At 39.8% G+C, this 21,650-nt stretch overlaps 1 protein-coding gene across 1 annotated transcript in view; it reads left to right on the top strand.

Annotated features, from left to right (window-relative positions):
• GPC6 (glypican 6) overlaps window positions 1–21,650 on the top strand; it is a 609,430-nt gene that overhangs the window by 561,503 nt on the left and 26,277 nt on the right. The window contains exon 5 of the mRNA XM_017859220.1: window positions 17,862–17,998. Coding sequence (XP_017714709.1) covers window positions 17,862–17,998 — 137 coding nt within the window. The remainder of the gene's footprint in view (window positions 1–17,861; window positions 17,999–21,650) is intronic.

Raw genomic sequence — 21,650 nt, 5'->3', positions numbered from 1 at the left:
AAAAAAAAAAAACTTTTTAAAATGTCAAGCAAAAGAGATTTCTAAGTGTCTCTTCTTGTTGTGGAGTCACCTTTTCGGAGCAATAATAGTAAAACCAAGTTCTGGACATAAGTTCTAGCTCCTTTGAAGTTTGTCTTCTCGACCATATAAATAATGGAGAAGGGGTACTTAGTGGCATATCTCATTTAGGCACTTGGATAAATGATACCCCACGTTCAGTTATCTTTGTAAAAACCTTTGAAAAACCCTCCTACCTTTATGAGGACAAAAGAAGCAATTGAAAATGCACTAGGTCTTTTTTAAATATTCGTAATTTGGCTTGAAAAAAAGGTCGGTTTTCCACATAGGAAATAATTTGAAGAAATAAGAAAATGAAAACTGTTTTCAAAAGGCTGCTTAACTTTCCTTTAATTATACTAAAAAGAATGAAGAGAATGAAGCATATTGGAATTTGTGATTTATGGATCACCATGGCATAGTAGTATAAAATTCAGAAGTAACTTATAATGAGAAAATACAAAAAATCAAATCAGTGAATTTTGTATTTATTAACCTAGGGGAAAAATTGAGAGGTTAGGTTTCCATTGTGTTCAGAAAGACTGACAGTGTAACCTCATATGCCAGCATGATAATTATACCATGACTTTCCAATGCATCAGGAATAAAACATAACGCTCTTCAAAGAAGGAATAGAAAAGCAACCTAACATTGAGGCTAACTTGACACAAATCATTCTAATTATTTACGTTCAGAACTCCTTTTGCTGAGGACCTTTTTTTTTTTTTTTTTGAAGAGATAAAGGCTATTCTCTAAGTACCACTGCTTAGCTACCAAATCTATTAACAGAAAGCCCCTGGCGTTTGATCTTTAAGATTCCAGTGTGCTTCCAGTACTGTTTTTATACTTATCTGCAATAAAAAGGTGATTCCTCCAAGTGCTTTGGATTTGGTTGAATCAGATTTACTGTCTGGCTTCTCAACCTTATTCCCAAGTACAATGTAATAGGAAAATGCAAAGCCCTATCAAGTCCCCATGGGTTCCTATGGCAAGGTGGTGAAAATTTTGTTTTCTTTACTACTTTTCATTTCATAAGAGAAATAGTCTCAAGGAGAGGATTTCTAATACAATGTTGTTAGATACAGACCATTAAATATGTGGGGCTGGCTTTCCAGCCTACATATGTAGCCCTATGGGAAAACTCTCCCTTTGTCATGGAAACCCAGGGGAGGAGTTGGTCTGTGCTGTTTTATGAATAAAATATCCAGAAAGGGAACTCTTTTTCCATTTTCAAGCCAGGAGGAGTTTTTAGGACTTTCATTTTTTCACACTTGCCTGTTAGAGAAATGGCATAGGTTTTATGGTATTGTGCATCTAGAATGTTCTTAGCACCACCTGAAAATTATTATTTCCGCTGAGAGTTAAGATAGATGATAGACAATTGATCAATGATAGATGATTGATGATTGATTGACTGATTGATTGATTGATTCAGGGACAGTATAACCCACTGTTATACATAACCAGAAGCATAATTGGGCAAATAGCATTTGATTCATCTGTCTTTGGACTTCCTAAAGGAAGATGGGCTGATTTAAAATGTTATACTGAAAAATGTGTAGTCTTATATTTGTTTGGAGGGCTCTAGCCATAGGCATTGTTAGAAATGGCCTAGAAAATTAGGAAAGGCTACTCAAACCATAGCGGCGTTAGAAAAAGGCCAAGAATCAGGACATTGTTTGTAGGGCTGCTAGAATCACAATGGTGTTGGAGAAGGTCTAGAACATTAGCATGGACTGATAATTCAGGGAAGAGTACAAAGATTTCCAGAGTGCTATCCTCCTCCCCGCAAATATATTTTCCATCTTTTTTGAAATGAGTGGGACCTACCAACAGGCACAGGGCTTTTCAACTGCATTAATACTCTCCAGTTCACCAGTTCTGTTGCAATGGTTAATTTGAGACTGCAGGCTCTGGGGCCCCACTGCCAAGGCTCAAAATCAGGCCCTACTACTTGTACTGTGTGATCAAGGCCAAGTGACTTCACTCTTCACTTCCTCAGTGTCTTCACTGTTTGTGTGAGGTTGTGATGATTAAGCAAGAGATAGGAGTGATGGGTTTAGCATGGGGCCAGCCACTTAGTGAGGATTTGATGACATCTCACTAAACAAAAAAGTCACCATAGAAATGCAATTCTCAGTTATGGCATCTGTAAAGTTGAGACATCAACAGCTACCTTTCAGCATTTTTTACAAATTGGAGGCAATTATGGATTTAGTTGCTGAGCGTCTAATAGGTAATGGTAGCCATCACTGTTGTTATCATAATTTTTATCAGCACCTGTCTCACTCCTCGTTGTACAGGTCAGGAAAACCCAACTAGATCATAGCTTCTTGAAGACAAGCAGGCTTCATGGGATACTACCTGCATAGTTGCACAAGGCCCAGTGTTTAGAAGTACCTGACGCTCTGTAAATGCCACGTTCAAATTCCTAATAATATTTAAACAGGGAGCCCTGCATTTTCATTTTGCACTGGGCTCTACAAATTATGTAGCTGATCCTGAGAACAGGGACTGTTTCTAACTTGGTTTTATAAACTTAGTCTGCCAGGCACAGTTCTTTATACACAGTATGTTTGCATTAGATGTTTCTCGAAGTGAATGGGCATTGCCACTAATTAATAATAACTGAACATGAAATTCATTTATTTAATGCCCAGTTTCAGAAATCCAGGCAGGCTCCTCCAGAGCTTATAAAGTCCTTTTGCGGACAGACCTTTGGCCTGTGACAAAGGATCAGTAGTGACAATAATCATTCCAAGTAAATTTTGTAAATGTAGAAATGGATTATTTGCAAGATCTACTGCATAAATTCAGACACGAAGGTTGGTTACATGTTTAAAATTATTGCTTGGAACAGATTAAAGGGTGCAAAAAATGTTAGCAAAATCACTTGGGAAAGATGGTTTCTAATGTTTTTAATACTGGCACAGTTAGTAACTGACTTTAAATCCTTCCTTGATGAACATAAAAAGACATTTCAAGGGAAAGGAAATAAATTGTAATGCCATTAACCATCACACATTGTAGGAGTACCTATTATAAAAAATCCTTTCTAAGTTTTACTGTTCTGGATCTAAGCTTATTTCATAGAAATAAAGAATTAAATATTACACTTGATTTCATTTTGGAATATTAATGAGATTGAAATAAGTTTTAAATTTTCCTTTGACTCATTAAGCTGGAAAGTCAAAGTGCTAAAATATATACTTTTGCTTCAAAATAGACTGAAATGGATACAAAGAATTTTGTGTCATAGGGAATCTAACTTACAGTAAAAGGACCTATCGGGAGAAATTTGAAGCAATTGTAATACAGAATTTGGCTATTATACATAAACATATGTCTATATTCATCATGTAGCTTTACTTGTCAAAAAATATCTTAAAACTTGTACAGTCAGAAAAAGTATCAATAACATAAAATTTCACAGCCCCCTTTTAGAACTGTGGCCTTAACATTTTGTAGGGAAATAAAGCTTTGGTTAACCTTGGCTCTGGTAGACCTCATTAAAATAACAGCCTGTCAGTTTCAAGTTTAAAATAACAGGGTTTTCAGTTTTATATGCAGTGGAACAATCCACAGTTTTATTCTCGGGGATAAGACTGGTAAGGAGGGGGGGGTGAAAGGTGGACAAAGATTGGACAACACTGCCATCTGGTGGTCATAGTGAAGGTGGTCTCTAAAGGCCCGCAGATGAGGCTGGACCACCTTGAAGGAAAAGATGTCAGGCTGCTTTAAGCAAGTCATTGTATCGACTTTTTGATAGCCTTTTGCCTTTAAAATGTAGGTACATGCCCACAGCCTAGAAGCAATTTATAATCTCAAAATTACAGTAAATCAATAATGAACTCAGCTCTTTGGTAATCTGTAATCCCTGCATATCCATGACTTGATAAAATTAATTTTCAAGAGAATGAAATCTTGTGAAAAGAATTAGATTCAACAAAAACTTTTTTAAATTTTACTTTAAGTTCTGGGACACATGTGCAGAACCTGCAGGTTTGTTACATAGGTATACATGTGCCATGGTGGTTTGCTGCACCCATCAACCCATCATCTAGGTTTTAAGCCCCACGTGCATTAGGTATTTGTCCTAATGCTCTCCTTTCCCTTGCTCCCCAACCCCCGACAGGCCCTGGTGTGTGATGTTGCCCTTCCTGTGTCCATGTGTTCTCACTAGATTCAACCAAAACTTTAAAAATATTTTCCTTTATTACAACCACCACATATCTGGTGTCTTATTGCATGAGTATCTTGTGAGAAATTCAGCAAACTGATGATATATGATTTGTGTACTTTTCTGGACGATTATTAAACTTTGGTAAAAATAGATAAATACGAGCCAAAAAAAAATCTGTTCATAGGCAAAATGTTGATGGACATCACAAAGCTGAATGGAACATGTTCCCATTTATATAAACTGAAGCAATTGTAGACATAGGCTGGATTCAAACAGACCTCTACTGTAACCTAACTTCGATTCAGTTCTTTCCTGCTGTACTTGGGACAGTTGACTGTGGGTATGGAGTAGGGGCAGGAGAGTGAGGTCAGAGAAAAAGGATAAAAATGAGGTCTGTTGTTTTGAAATGCAACCTACTCAAAAAGTTCAGAAGAAGATACTGAACACTCTAATGTTAAGCTAATAGCCTGCCTTTAGCTCATTCAGACAACAACCCCTAGCCTAGGAATCACCCTCAACCCCTCACAGTAGCAACTGGCCCCCTCTCCTGACGTGCTGAGGAAGGACGTTAGACCGTGCTCTCAGTACGGTAGCCAGCAGCCACACAAGGCTGTTGACCACTAGGGATGTGCTGTAGACAGAACTGAAATGTCCTCTAAGTGGAAAACCCACAACAGATTTTGAAACCTGTGCCATCTAACGTGGCAGCTACTAGCCATGTGTGACTATTGAGCAATGGAGATGTCCGGTGGAATGAATTGAGATGGACTATAAGTATAAAATACAAACTGGTCTTTAAAGACTTAGTACCAGAAAAGAATAAAGAACATACAATATCTCTTTTAAATGTTTCGTGTTTACTATATATTGAAACAATGTTTTGAATAAGTTGTGTTCAACAAAACTTGTTGAATGTTATACATTGAAATTAGCTTCAACTTACTTTTTTTTCAATGTGGCAACTAGAAAATGTAAAAAGACACCCGTAGCTCCTTTGTGGCTCACATTATGTTTCTGTTGGATATTGCTGCCTTTAGGCTCTCATTGCTTCTTCGAACAGGATGGCCATTTTGCCATTTTACAGGTTGTTTTCTCTCCCACTGGAGCTGAAGTGGGCTGCCTATGACACCACTGCAGCTTGTAGGAGACTAAGAGGACCTATTTAGGTTATTGGATGCTTATGATGCAAAGGTGAAAGACAAGCAAAGTTATGTCACTTGGGTCTAATCATAAGAGGAGTCAATGGTACTCCCTGGTTGGTGCCCCATGGGGTAAATTGGATCTGTAAGCGAACCAGATGGCTCTCAGGAACAGGTAATTTACCTCACAGGGGTAAGAACTTGATTTGCAAGAAAGAATGCAGTTTAGTCCCCCAGTGCCATATGTCCCCATGGTGACATTTGTACTCATTAAGTACTTCCAGTTCCAAATGCCCTAGCAATGTATGAACTTAAGTTTCCACTTTCTCCCTTATTGTAAAATATTGATTTTACTTCTCACACCCTACAACCCTTAAACGTGTGAGCCATTTTTAATGCTCATTTGTGTGTATATATCTTTCCTCCACTGGGTGGTTAATTGAAGGCAGGACCATGTCCTTTAAATCGCTGTATGCCCAGGACCTTAAAAAGGCCCAGTACATTGTAGATACGAATCAAGTGTGTGTGCCTGCCTGTGTGCAGATGTGTGTGGGGATGGGGGTGTTTAGTTGGACTGTTCATAAATAGACCCTAAACAACCAGTTATCTGTAATATAGGGAAGCTTACAAGGAAGATGCCCTTCCCTATGTCAATAATTTATTTTGCAAGCAAGGCCATGTACAATTTACACTTCATTTACAATTTCATTTGAAGACCCAGAATTTGAACTTGCCCTTCTGCCTACTCTGCCAATTGTTCATTTGTTCATTCGCTATCTATTGAGTACAACCAAAAACTAGGCACTGTGCTAGGCGACGGGACACACATCTGCTAGGAAGTGGTGAACATAAAGGACAGAAGCCCTGCCCCTATGTCCCCTGCAGCTGGGAGGGAGGCCCACACCCATGATGAATGGGCAAATCTCTATGGTAGGTAAAACCGAAGGGATCTTTGTGAGCACATATTCTGGGGAGGTCCTAAGTTGAAACCCATAGGAATTCTTTCAACTAAATTATCCTCTTCTCTCCAATGTACAGACTCTGCGCTTGAGTAAAAGTTCATAGACAGCCTTGGGTGCAGTCGTTTACATTCTTAGAGGTATTTACTAGTGTCTCATCCCTTAGGCTGAAATCTTTGGTATTTGAACTTGAACCAGTTCCCAGTTAAACCCAGGAAGAAAAAAGGCAGATCATTGAATTATAGCATAAATGTAACATAAGAAATTTAAAAGTAGCATTTATTATGCACCACACAATGCAAGTCTATATAGTTAAGTATAAATCAACTCATACATGCCCAAGAGACATTTATATGCTTTTGGTTGCCTATTCCATTGAAGATTTATGGCAACCCGTCTGTACCCTAAATGGCTTTAGAATTTAGATAAATCTGATTTCCACCTACCACTTGCTGAATACTTTCCTATGCTGCATCTAAATTACTTTTCCAATGTGTGCACATCTTTGTGGGTACTCTTGCTGTTGGACGGAATAATGTTTGCAATATCTCACTTAAGATAAGTAAGATATCATGCTCAATGACACCACTCTTGAGTGAGCAAAAGGTGTTTCCTGTTTCCCGGTAAGTTCCAAATGTCTGCAGGCTTCAGAGAAAGAGACCAGAATGCACGTCTATTTCTCAGTTTTGGTGTGGAAGAATAAAGCCACCGAACTGCTGGAATTAAATAACGAACTCTAAAATATTCAGGAATGCCTAAACTTGAAGTGAAATGCTTTGCGATGCCTCCTCCCCCTTTTTTAATTAGCAGACTTACTTGTCCTGGATTTCATTCCCTAAAGATGAAATTTCAATATTTTCAGAGTACCTTCAGGTAGCTATGAGCTTAACGAAATCACTGTGTTATGCCAATCACAGGTAGAAATAGAGATGGAAATTCTGTATGGGTTTCCTAAGTATATCAAAGGCCCTATGAAGGGGTTGTACATTTGAAATAAGAGTTGGCAAAGAATCTGAATTTTTCAGCAAAACTAAGTGTTCAAACATTAAACTTTTTTCACATTAGCAAAATTGGGCTATTAAATAATTGGAGTGCTCTCTGGCAGTTTTCCAAATCAGGGCTAATTTCCAGGTTAGTCCTATACAAAGGGGTCAATCCTATGCCACTAGCATCATCTTGTTAGCTATATCAGGAAATTCAGGAAATATGGAGGAAATTTGCCTTTCAAACCACAAAGAACTTCCAAAAGGTTTCATTCCATAATAATGATAGAATAGATGATGGTAGGAGCAGAGGTCAGATTTAAAATAAAATATCCAAAATGCTTCAAGGTGCCTTATATAACTGCTAGAAATACTGAATTCATTCTCTTCTTTTGAAAGTGCACCTGAGATCTTCCGATCCAGCATTATGAAGACTGCATATCTAATAACCTAATTTAGAATCAGCACTTGTCACAATCCATGCTCTAAATCATGGCAAGTTCCCTGGGGATGTCTGCCTCTATACAGCAAAACTAATGCCTGAAAAAAGATAGAGGCCAAAGTTAGCCACCAAGGAGGATACAGCTGTTCTCCAAACCAGAGAGCAAGAGAGCAGATGGGACAGACCTTTGCTCAGAAATGAATCCAAAGGAGCATTTACCAAGGGCTAGGCAGAGAAAAATAGAATCCACTCTCCGAATTTGAAACCAGGTAGCGCTTGCAAAGGAACAAAGCCAGGCAAGAGAGAAAAGTTGAGGGCTCAGTCTCAATGCCAAGTGAGGAGAAAGAATAAGAATGTGTTTCTGCTGTGTACTCAAGCCCTGTCCATAAAGACCCAGAAGTGCCTAGCAAGGGGAGATGACTTGGCTTAGGTCAAAACAGCAAATCCTAAGTCCTTCTTCATTTATATCTGTCATTAGAAACATTTAAATAGAGTCTAGATGAGCCTGTCAAGAATGCTCTGGAAGCATCGGACGGACCGTGAGAGCTCTCCTAAACCTCTAAATTCCATGATTCAGCAATAAAACTACTCCTTGAAATCACTGCTATTTTTCAGTCTTGAAAAGTAAATAGTGCCACATTGTAGGTACCTTGGTGCAAAGTAGTACTTTGACTTGGTCTGGCTTCCCAAGGAACAAATGAATTCTTGTGTTTTTCTTTTCACTACTGAATTCAATAGATATTAGTTTAATGTCAGACTGTGTCATCTCTCAAGGACGTGTAGGATGCACTCACGTACCTAAAATGTAATGCCATAGGGAGTGAGGCACACTCAGGACATTAGGTACAAACACGAAGATTAGAAAGTTTTTGTTGTTTTCTTAAAATCTGCTGCGAAAATCTAACCTGAACAGCAGTAGGAAGATATTTGTGATGTCTCCCACATTTATCCCAATTTGAGGACCAGCATTTTGCCTGAAAAGGACCCCATCAGTGTTTTCAGGAGAATGCATGCCCTTAATATGGTATGATCAGCTAGCCAAGAAATTACAAGCCTAAAACCAGACAGGATTACTCAGACTGAACTTTTCAAGCCATTGCCAGTTCTCTACAAAACTCAACAAAACTAAGCATTGTGTTTTCAAACCTTCAAAGATTCACTTCTTACTTAAAAAAAATTTTTTTTATATCCTTCTTAGTCTTTCCTATGAAACGTGTGTTTGTCACCTTGGGAGTAATGTTAAAAGTACTGTCCGGGAGCCATGGCTCACACCTGTAATCCCAGCACTTTGGGAGGCTGAGGTGGGTGGATCATGAGGTCAAGAGATCAAGACCATCCTGGCCAATGTGGTGAAACCCCATCTCTAGTGAAACTACAAAAATTAGCTGGGCATGGTGGCACATGTCTGTAGTCCCAGCTACTCGGGAGACTGAGGCAGGAGAATGGCGTGAACCCGGGAGGTGGGGGTTGCAGTGACCCGAGATTGCACCACTGAGCTCCAGCCTGGCGACAGAACAAGACTCTGTCTCAAAAAAATAAAAACAAAGAAATAAAAAAGTACCACACCACCGCGAAAATATATGTCATGTGGAAACAGACTAGAAGTTATCATTGGACTCCCTGGAAACACATGATAGAGCCCAAAATGTCGGAGTGGTTTTAGGTTGCATAGTGTCTTGAGGACTCTGTAAAGTGCTGGGTGTAACATATGGTCAAAGTCAGCTTTAGGGTCACTGACAAACTGCATTCCCCATAACCCTGCTATCATCCCCAAGACTTATCTAGAAGTTTCCTAAAAGAAAACATGTTATTAGTACAAGCAATTTCTCCACCAAGCATTACAAAAACTACCCAAACATTACATTATAGAGGGGCCAATCTGAGACGTGAAAATGACACCAAAGATTTTTTTTTTTGAGACGGAGTCTCGCTCTGTCGCCCGGGCTGGAGTGCAGTGGCCGGATCTCAGCTCACTGCAAGCTCCGCCTCCCGGGTTTACGCCATTCTCCTGCCTCAGCCTCCCCAGTAGCTGGGACTACAGGCGCCTACCACCTCGCCCGGCTCGTTTTTTGTATTTTTTAGTAGAGACGGGGTTTCACAGTGTTGGCCAGGATGGTCTCGATCTCCTGACCTCGTGATCTGCCCGTCTTGGCCTCCCAAAGTGCTAGGATTACAGGCTTGAGCCACTGCGCCCGGCAAAGAGTTTCATAAATTCAGAATAAATGGAAAACTGATGTTCTAGTGAAGACAGTGCTAAAAGCCATTATCAGAAGATATGGATTACTTGCTCTAAGAATGTGAGGGAGGGAGATTGTGTTTATAGATATGTGGCCACATCAGAAAAAATAATATTCTATCTGAGACTTAGGAACTATAAATGCTGTCCTCCAGAGTGGATGTGTTTCCCGAGGGAGTGAGAGAAGCTGTGAACAGGTACATTCACAGACCTTGTTTGATTACTGAAGGAGTATGCATGACTTGAATTCTGATGCGGGCTCACACGGTGAATCAAATGACTTGGTGCTGTCAGAAAAGACCATTCTTCTCTACAGTAAAGTTAGATGAGGTCACTGTCTCCAAAACCGGATTATATTAAACTCTTAGGTTGCAAAAATTGTTTTGTGTATGGTGACTTTCTCTTGACCAAGGAAAATGGCCTTGTCTCTGAGCAAAAACTAGCCTGCCTTCATTTCTTTAAACAGATTGTTTTCCAAAGCTTACCAATGACCTCCAGCCTATAAAATATTCACATTGGTTTTTTTCCTTCAATATTTATTATTTAGAGAGTAGTCCTTTAAATATTCATCATATTTTTCTAAAGATATGGTATATATTATTTACATCTGGTTACATTATGTTGTCATCGTGATGAAATGGGCACATTGAAACTTTCTGAAGTCAGGAACAAACAGGGTGTTGGGCCAGGTGCACGCAACATGTAGCCAGTGAGGTGGGTTTGCATCCAGGGATGGTTGAGGGAAAACGCCAGGTGGCCCTTCTCACAGTGACTGCTCTGGAAAGATCCAGAGGAAATAAAGGGTCCAGGGTAGATGGACCTGGGACCTCCTGTGGTTGGGTAGACAGCCATGGGCTGAAGGAGAAAGTCAAATATGTCTCATCAGAGAATTCACATGGGATACAAAAGCAATAATGGAGTTCACAAACACAACAACTCAGAATTCAACAGGTCACCTGCTTAGAAAACCGAAGGGAAGGTGCTGGAATGTGTTTATGAGGATTGCAAAGACCCTTTAAGCTGGGATTTTTTCCATTTTTAGTTAAATTCTCATGCTTTTTCCGTAAGCCAAGATTGTTTTTGAGGTCCCCCCGGTGTCCATCTTACCTGTGTACATTACAACTAGAATGACATTTAAGACAACAGGAGTCTGAAATGCTCATTAGAAGACTGAGGGGCTCATCTGAGATCTCTCTCTTCCTCTGGGGGTAATCAGGTGAAGGAAAGTGAGTTTTGGTGTTTTGGTGGGTTTTTTTTCCCCCCCTAAAAACCTGAACGAATTTGTCCATGCCTCCTTTACTCTCTAAAGTTACATTTGGAAAGCAGTTGCTGGCAGGTAATCAATCATTTTTGAAATCTTAGTTCCCTTAGCAGATCATCAGCAATGCTGTTCGTGTATTTATTCATTTGACAAATATTTATTAAGCACTGGTACACACAAAGCTCTGTTTACTGAGTCTCTGGCTGTGGAGCAGTTATTCCCTTGGAGCCAAGAAAGTACAGCTGTTCTTTAGCAAATGAGTAGCTGAAGATCAGAGTGGTGGCTAAAAGCCATTGCTTCTACATGGACAAAATCATCCTGTTCTTGGAGGTTAAAACTTGGGAGGCTGTAATGCATTATTTTTGTTTTTGATCCCTGGATGAAAATTATTAATTATTCTGCTTCCTAATCTTTCCCAGGACAAGAGTTCAGCAACCACAAAAGAACAAATAGCAGCGAAGCCTTATTTGCTTGAGAAGGAATATGGTGGTGTTCCCTGGAAGGGAATTTCCAGACAAATTAATATGTGCTCCCACAGCCCTTTGCTTAGCTAGGACTATAATGCTTGTTCCGCATCAGTAACCCCCGCTAGACAGTGCTACAAACCCTTCAAGGATAGCAACTGTGTACAAGTCATATTTTGTATTCCCAGCGTCTACTGTAAAACCTGTCTTATAAAAGGCATGTTAGAAGTGTTTAATGAAGGAATACTAGCCACAAAAGCCTTTTTTCTTATTTAACCAATGTTTTGGAACTTTTTCTAAACTGTACTACATTTTCTTGTCTCATTAAACAGATTTCATTGAATGTTATTGAATTTTTACTTGCTAAGTCACTGATTTAAAATATATGGTATGAGTCCCTGTGCTGTAGACTGGCAATCTGCAAATATTTTTGGTCTTGCACCTCTATCAGCAAAATATTCTGGATGATAGACAACCAGAATACCTATAAATATTTATACATAAATTGTAATATAAGCACTACCGAATTAACACATTCTGTACCTGATGAAATTTACATAAAAACAGAAAGTTTTGAAAGATGAGAAAAATATATTCTTTTTTATTTCTATTTTGTAATGTTCCAGATGTATCAAGAATAAGAGGAATATTATGCCTGCCATTGTATTGTTTACTTGTGCTTGCTTTGTTTGAAATGAAAGAAATCCAAAGTTTCTTTTCAAAAGCTATTTAAATCCTATTCCATTAATTAAAACTAATTAATCTAATCCATGAATGCCTTAGCCAGTACATATGCTGGATCAATAAATGCCTTAGCCAGTACATATGCTGCATCAATACACCAGCAGCAAGTTAATGGTGGTTGAGGTGCCACTGCTGCCCCTCCCCACTATGAAAGTCTTACTCTGTCCTTGGGGTAATTGAGAAATGGCCATCCCTGTATGGACTGGTTGAAATATCAATCTCTAGATTAAATATTAGGAAAGCTTAATTCCTCTTGTATTTTTATACTTAAAAATAGAAATAGGAATTCTAATCCTGAATCACACTGTATGTCTTGCATACCCCCAGAGATGCACACACACTCCTGCCACCAACCCAACACACATACTTCAAAAACCAAGGTTATCCACTATGGTCATAGTAGGCCTAGTGGTTAAGAGTAATGATTGCAGAATCTGCATTTGAATTTGAATCTCATCTCCATCATTAACTAGATGTGTGGCAAGTTTTTTAGCCTTTCTAAGGCCTGTTTCCGTTTTGTATAAGGGCGTAATGATACTTATTTAGCACCGTCAGAGTTGTGACGATCGAATGTGCGTGAGGGCCTCAGCTCAATGAAAGCTCACAGTTAATCCCCATTTCTTTGAGTCAAATACTGCCCTCTGCTGAACCCAGGAAGGCTCTTAAAAGCCATGAGCCCTATCCACAAAGTCTTATCTCTTTCCCAACTTTTCATTATTTGTAACTTTTTCAGTATTGAAATGGTGGGGAAAAGATAGTAAAATGGACATCCATATAACCCTCATACAGATTCAATAATGGTTGACTGTTTTACTATTTTCAAGTAAGTAAAAGACGCAGTGACACGTTATCCCTAAGTATCTCAGCGTGAATCTCCTAAAACCAAGCACAGTCTCCTATACAGCCATGACATCATGATCACACTTAAGAAAATTAGCAGTTATTCAATGATATCAACTACTATTTATTCTACATTCAAAATTATCAAAGCTCTTACTTACAGCTGGGTCCCTACCTCCAAATCCAGGGGTCAGTTTCTCTTCCTTCCTTCCTTTTCCTTCCTTCCTTCTTTCCTTCCTTTCCTCCTTCCTTCCTTCCTTCCTTCCTCTTTTTTTTTCTTCTCTTTCTTTCTCTGTCTTTGTTTCTTGCTTGCTTACTTTCTTGCTTTCTTCTTTCACCTGCCCTCTTTTGAAGCATTAAAGGCCAGTTGTCTTATATAATATCTCATCACTAGATGTGTCTGATTATTTATGGTGTTACTTAGTTTTTTCCTCTATTGCCAGTATTTCCTTTAAACTGATTTTTTTAAGTCAGAAACTTGATGGGATTCAGGTGAAATATTTGGAGCAAGATTACTTCTTAGGTAAATTTGTCATAGAAGAGGACTTAGATAGTTCTTTCTGCTCGTTGACTTTGCTCATCTCTTTGTTTTTAGCAATCATTCCACCTTGTCGCCTTCCTCCCTCTTTAGCCTAATTTTACAGTACTGTAATGGTAGGTATGAGAAGGGCGCCCTCTCTTCCTAATAGAGTCAAGTGTTCATGGGCCTTTTGACTCTTAAACTAGGAGTGTTTATGTCTGCTGACATTAGGAGTTGCAATTATCAGAACTCAGAATCAACTTCAGATAAATCCTAAGAGAGGGCTAATGTTTTCCCTATGGACCCCAACAGTATATGTTTGGATCGGATTCCAGAGACATAACAGGAGTTGTTGTTTAACTTCCAGAATCTATCAAATAGCACAGATGAAAAAAGTAATACTTAAATATTACTGGGATTACTAATATTACAGCATTACTGAAACAATATTGGAGCGATGGTAAATACCGTTCACTAGTATTGGCAAGAGTTCATTTTTCCTAGAATAGCTCATTCAGGAATCAGAGAAAGGAAATTGTTACAAATTTTGGATGTTATCCCAAGTCTTTGTTCCCATCTGGTGTGTTATTAATGAATTAGGGCTCACTGTCATTGTCAGTAATATATTTGTACTAAGAGTGCTTGTTAACAGAAAGCTTAATTCACAGTTGTGTACACTTAAGTTTCCAGGAAAAAAAAAAAAAAAAAACACCTCATGTCTGGAGCTACAGCAGAGCAGTTACATATATTATTCAGAAATATCAATAACTAAAATGAGAAAAATATTTCTAAATTATGTGCAAATTGAAAGGCCTTCCTGATACTGAAAAATAAACTGCAATCATTCAGACATAAATGAATCAAAGGCATGTTCTTTTCCAGTGGCTAATAGTGTCCATGTTTTCAGCCATCTGCCTCGCCGTCACCGTCTGCAGGTGAGTTGGCCAGTGTTTCCGTGCAGAATGTTAAAACAGCATTTACATTTCTCACTGCTCCTTTGATGTTATCTCCTTCAACTGCACAATGAAAACGTACAGCTACCAAAATGCCAGAGGGAACATACTCTGATTATAAATGTGCTGCGGTGAACAATGAGAGGAAACCCACATCCCCGTGATGGGCTCCTCACTTAGCCAAATACAATCCCACAGTTGTCTCCCACCCCTTTTGGGAGAATGAACACACAGTATTGTGACCCCAGCTAATTTGTGTTAACCATAGTCTATGACCTTGTAATAGAATGGGACAATTCAATCCATTGTCTTCACCAACATTTATTGAGCACCTACTGTGTGCTTAGACCTGTGTGACCAACTCATCCTGGTTTACCTGGGATGTTCCCATTTTAATGCTGAAAACTCGTCACCCTGGAATCCCCTAAGTTGTGGCAAATTTGGATGATTAGTCGCTTGATCCATACTGGACACTGTGGATAAAGATAAATTACAACCCTACTTCTGCCAACAAGAAGCATGTTGTCTAAAGGAGAATCAGAAAAATAAGCCAATTATTAGAGTTTCAAGTGGTCAGTACTTAGAATCATCAGGAGGGAACTGGGCAGTGCAGAAAGCTGAATCTCAATCTAACCTGGGACCCGAGAATGCACTCCGAAGGAGACAGCGTTTGAGAATGATTTAAAGAATGAGCAGTGCAACATCCACCATTAAATTCTGCACATACTGAAAGGAGACACCTGTGGGACGGCATGTGACTTTGTTCTTTCTCTGAGTCTCAAAATCTGTGTATCTGGTTTAGATTCCCATAACCTGGAGGTAGGATTGTAGTGCAAAATAAGCAGAAAGAGAGTGCTCATTCTTAGTTTGTTTTATTATGGGAAAGAATAAACCTGACAGTATTTCAGACCTAAAGGTGGTGGTCATTTTCTGAACCAGATGTAAATATATAACATGTATTTCTTTCTCTGAGGATTGTCTTGACAAGAGTGAGAATGGGTGGTCTTGTGGGGACGCCTTCAGTGGAGGTTAGGGCACCAAAGTGACACTACGCAGAACAAATACAATGTGAGGAATTGGTTTTCACGTGGTTTATTTTGGAAAAAAAAAAAAATAGTCAAACTTACGGAAAGTTGCATTTGTTTTGAAAAATTTTATACTCTTCATTTAGATTTACCAGATATTAAAAGTTGTCACATTTACCTTTTCTCTTTTTGTTTATACATCTGTATATTTATTGTTATTCTTGATTATTACTGAGCTGTTGTAGAGCAAGTTGTGGAAATTATACTCCTTTCATTTTAAACCCTCAAGCGTGTATCTCCCGAGAGTACAGCATTCTCCTGTGTTACCACAGTATGATTTTATATTCAGGAAATTTAACACTAACATAATGCTATTACCTAATAGAGAACCAGCATACAAATTTTGCCCACTATCACAATAATGTCTTTTATTGGCAATTATCCTTCTGACCTAGCATTTAGTCCAGAGCCCTCTGCCTGCATTTAGCTATCACGTCTCTTATTCTTAATCTGGAAGGACTCTTCAGCTTTGTCTTGTCTTTTATGATGGACATTGTTGATGAGTAGAGGCCAGCTGGTTTTCAGAATGCCCCCTCAGTCTCGGTTTGTCTGGTGTGTTCCCATGATTAGGTTCAGATTATGAATTTGGGGCGGCCTGAGTGACGTGTCTGTCTTGGCACATCACATCAGGGGGAACACATGACCAATTTGTCCCCTTGCTTGATCATTCGGTGAAGGTGGCAGCCTGCCAAGTTTCCACACTGTAAAATTACTAGTTTTCCATTTGTAATTAATAAGCAACTGTGTTACTAGGTACTTTGAGATTCTGTAAATATCCCATTCCCCATCAAATGTTGACTCAACGCTTCTTTGCATCTGTATTTGTTTGCTAAGGCCATCATAACAAAGTACCACAAACTGAGTTGCTTAAAACAGCAGACATTTACTGTCCCACAGTTCTGGGGCTGGAAGTCTGAAATCAAGGTGTCGGCCAGGTTGGTTCCTTCTGAGGGCTGAGAGGAAAGGATCCGTTCTAAGCCTCTCTCCTTGGCTTGTAAATAAGCATCTTCTTCCTGTGTCTCTTCATATTATCTTTCCTCTGTGCTTGTCTCTGTGCTCAAATTTCCCCTTTTTGTAAGCACACATCATATTGAGTGAGGGCCCACCCACGTGACTTCACTTTAACTTATTTATCTCTGTAATGACCCTATCTCAGAGTAAAGTCACATTCTGAGGTACCAAGGGTTAGAAACTTAACATGTTAAAGGGAGGAAAAGAATTCAATTCATAACAGATGCATTCCAGCCATCTCTGGACTTTCCCAATGTTCATTATGAAGCCAAAATGAAATTAAATTCCTCTCCCTACCCTTTCTGCAAGTGAAAAGTCAGTGTTCAGCCTGAAGACACGTAAGATGCTGGCACTAAGCTTTTCCCGGCCATCCATCCACAGGGCTGTGAATTTTACACTTACCCATATTAGAATGACTTCTCTTTCAGTTCTAGAGATTTTTCAGAGGGTTTGGTTTATTGCTTACCACCCATGTGTGTGCTCTAAGGGCCTGTCATTTGCACTACAGCAGAAGTACCAGCAGCTGAATTAGTGGCAATATTTATTTTTTGCAGAAACAAGGAGTCCATTGGGAAAAGTATTTATCTCTTGGTGCATTTGTTTCGGTACGGTTGTCTGACATGCAAGCAAATGAATTCTAGAGACTATACTTGGGGTGTCCACAATAGGGACTCTCAGCACGAGAGGGACCCCAAGCCAGGCGCAATGCTTCATAAGTTTGTAATTCAAAGGATTGAAGGACAGAAAAGATGGAAAACAAAAAGCCAATTACCTGAGAACTGTCGGCTAGAGGAGGACTGAGGGAGAGGAAAGGAGGCTTTCCCAGGCCATAAACCCTGCAGTGTAGTGTCTCTCTCTTAAAACTGTTAGAGTTCCTGCTGGTCACATCACAGGTTCTATAACCTTCGCCTGTGTACGTCCTTGTGTAGAAATGGGCAAATCCTGAGCAGAATACTCACTTGCTTTCCTTGGTTTCTTGATCAGGTCACAGACATAAAAGAGAAATTGAAGCTCTCTAAAAAGGTCTGGTCGGCGTTACCCTACACCATCTGCAAGGACGAGAGCGTGACAGCGGGCACGTCTAATGAGGAGGAATGCTGGAACGGGCACAGCAAAGCCAGGTGAGAGTGACTCGATGTGTGCATGGATGGGGGCACAGCACACCCAGCCTTGGAAGACTCTCCTGGCACAACTCTGCAGACCTGTTTATGCAAAAAGCAACAGAGGGTGGAGGGACAAGTCATCACTTAGCAACAGCTGTTGGGAGTGACAGGTTTGATGGGCACCTGGGAGCACTTACTCTCAAGGTGCCATTAAGCGTGGAATCCTTGTTCAGAACGCCTTGCCTCTGGATGAGGACAGAGGAACGGTGGCAGATGCCAGGTTTCAGACACCCTGAGATCACAAAGAGCCCTTTTATGTTCACTTAATGGCTTTAAGATACTGAAGCTATTTTTATCCATAGTTAAATTTCCAGGGCTCTTTTTTTTTCCATCACAAGTTAAACAGGAAATGAAAATTCAAGTGGTTTTTTTTCCACCCTAGTTGGAAAAAAAATTGAAGTATTCATTGGCAAGGTAACAGAAAATGTCTGAGGGACACTGAGAAACGGTTCTAATAGGTGACACACTTTGGGAAGTCCCGTCGGAACCTCCTGACAAGAGACAGCAGTTTTCATCATTCTCCTCTGCTGACCAGTGCTGTGGGGACTTGATATGGAATTTCTGAATTTTTTGATTCAGCCCAAAAATGGGCTTGGCCTGGATTTTCATAAGGTGGAGAGGCTGGATGGGAGGACTGTTTGGGAGTTGGCAGGCAGGGCAGGACACAAGGACAGGAATCTGCCAAAGCCCTCAGCAATGGGGTTGCAGGTGGATAAAGCAGCTGGTAAATTGGACTCAAGGAATCTTTGAGGATTGACTAGTGGGTGGAGATGCTAAGAGGGGAATCTGTTCTTTGGCTTTATTGAGCAGTTTCAAGCATATGAAGCAGCTGTGATCAAAAGGAAACAAGAAGGTATGTGGTTGGTCAGGAGCAGTGGCTCACGCCTGTAATCCCAACACTTTGGGAGGCTGAGGTGGGAAGATAGCTTTAGCCCAAGAGTTTGAAACCAGCCTGAGCAACACTGTGAGACCCTGTCTCTACAAAAATAAATATAATCTGTGGCTACTAATATAAAGTGCATGGCTATTACGTTGAGAAGAAACTGCAGAAGTTAAGCAGGAGGTGCAAGGGAGGTGCATATTAGGTGTTTCTTACGCTGCTGAGTTGCATTTTTTAGCATCTATTGCTGTACTAGTCCATTCTCATACTGCTATAAAGAACTTCCCTGAGACTGGGTAATTTAGAAAGGAAAGAGGCTTGATTGACCCACAGTTCCGTATAGCTGGGGAGGCCTCAGGAAACGTTCAATCATGGCAGAAGACAAAGGGGAAGCAGGTACCTTCCTCACAAGGTGGCAGGAGAGGGAAGTGCAAGTAAAGGGGGAAGAGTCCCTTATAAAAGCACCAAATCTCATGAGAACTCACTCACTATCATGAGAACAGCATGGGGGAAACCACTCTCATGATCCAAGGTCCTGTTCTCAACATGTAGGGATTATGGGGATTCCAATTCAAGATGGGAATTGGTGGGGACACACAGCCAAACCGTACCAATTGCTAATGTTATTATTAACCATATCAGGAAGAGTTTAGCAAGGTGAAAGCAAGATACCTACGAAAAGAGCTCTAACCATTTCAAAATGCTCCAAATATCAATATCAAATCATAGATCATGAGAAAGAAATTAGTTATGATATTAACAACATGCCGCTAAAGAATACTTAGCATTTTGCCAGTGTCTGGCTTTTTAGCTAGGAGACCTTTGGCCAGAAAATTCAGCTATGAATTAACAGCTTCTAGTTTGTATTTTCCCGATGACGGTACAGAAAGACTCTGTGAAGGATAGCCAGATGGCCTAATGAATAAAATGCTTGGTTTTTTGAGCTTCTCTGTTTCCCATCTGTGTTTACCTTTAAGCCTTGGCTAACATGAAGCCTGGGTTTTGAACTGCTATTCCCACAGATCGTCACACAGGTTGCTGATATGAGTCCATAGGCAATTTCTTACAAAAGGAAATATTTTTAAAAGGCCATGGGTGAGGTTAGGGGAAGAGACTAAACGCCACCAAGAATATGAATGGGGAAGATAAAGACCACTGAAGTTAGAGCTGGAGGAGATCAGGATGGTTCAGACAAGTTCCTCATTGTGCAGATGAGGAACCCAGACAGGGTAAACAATTAGTCCACTGTTAACCAACTAACAAGGGTGAAAGCTGGGAATCTCCCAAATCCTAGCCCAGTATTTCTTTTATGGCAATACTCTACCTCTTAAACAAACAACAGCTAAATACTGTCCTCTCCAAGTCAGGAGAACAAATGAGACAGATCCTAAGCTCTATAAAAGCTTGAGTGGTTCTACAGCATTCATTGAGTCAGTCCACCAGGCCATCAGCAATATGATTAAGTACTCCCTGTGTCCCAGGCTCTGTGCAAGGCCCTATAGATTAAGTGCTCCAAGGTGACAATGGGAGGACAAGGCGGGTGGATCACCTGAGGTCAGGAGTTCAAGACCAGCCTAGCCAACAGAGTGAAACCCCGTCTCTACTAAAGATACAAAAATTAGCCGGGTGTGGTGGCACATGCCTGTAGTTCCAGCTACTGGGGAAGCTGAGGCAGGAGAATCGCTTGAACCCAGGAGGAGAAGGTTGCAGTGAGCCAAGATCGTGCCACTGCACTCCAGCCTGGGTGACAGAGTGAGACTCCATCTCAAAAAAAACCAAGATGGCAATGGGATCAATACATGAGAAGATACAGTGACTGGGGTGAGCCCAGTGAACCTAGGAACATCAGTACCCTACTGCTAGACTGCAGGTTTAGGAAGGGACCACACTGGTAGAGAAATGCCTGGATCAGTCCTCGGGAACAGGATTTAAATTTTATCCTGAGATCAATGGGAAGCCATTGGAAGATTTTATGCAGGTGGGGAAAATGATCAAGTTTAATGCAATGAAATCACTTGTAGGAATAGTCCAGAATTTAGTCCAATAAAATATATCTTTTATTATGTATAAGTATATTATTAAAAGAAGAAGCTGTCAAATATTTGTGATTCAAATTATGTACCCATTGAACAATTACAATTACATGGTTTCCTTTAGTTTTTTTTTAAAAAATTATTCCACTAGCAGGGAATCCTAATATTATATTTTTATATACTGGCATAGTAAATAGATCACCAGTAAAGACTTGCTGAATTAAATGTAATTGAAGCTTTCTTCTTATCCAAATATTAATTAATCTAGAAAACATTGGAGAAATTTTTCACTTGAAGAAATTTACTAAAGTATTTTGTAAGTGTAAGAATCCATTCATAATGCAGATAATAACATATTTTTTCACACTTTTGAATTATGAGTTTTAAGATGACAGGCCTTTTTAATTGTTTAGGAATGGTTGTTAAAAAAGAAAAGAAAAGAAAAAGAAAGAAAAGTTACTCTTATAATCTATGCGAAATAAAAGAGACTAGAAACTTTATTTGTAGAAAATCTGGTCAGATACAATGACTCACACCTGTAATCCCAACACTTGAGAAGCTGAGGCAGGAGGATCACTTGAGCTCAAGAGTTTAAGACTAGCTTGGGCAGCCTGTAATCCTAGCACTTTGGGAGACCGAGGCGGGTGAATCACGAGGTCAGGAGATCGAGACCATCCTGGCTAACATGATGAAACCC

Source organism: Rhinopithecus bieti, unplaced genomic scaffold (genome assembly GCF_001698545.2).
Source record: "Rhinopithecus bieti isolate Rb0 unplaced genomic scaffold, ASM169854v2 scaffold_46235, whole genome shotgun sequence".
NCBI classification, from domain to species: Eukaryota; Metazoa; Chordata; class Mammalia; order Primates; family Cercopithecidae; genus Rhinopithecus; species Rhinopithecus bieti.
The sequence above is the reverse complement of the archived record's forward strand: the minus strand, read 5'-3'. Positions and strand labels throughout refer to the sequence as shown.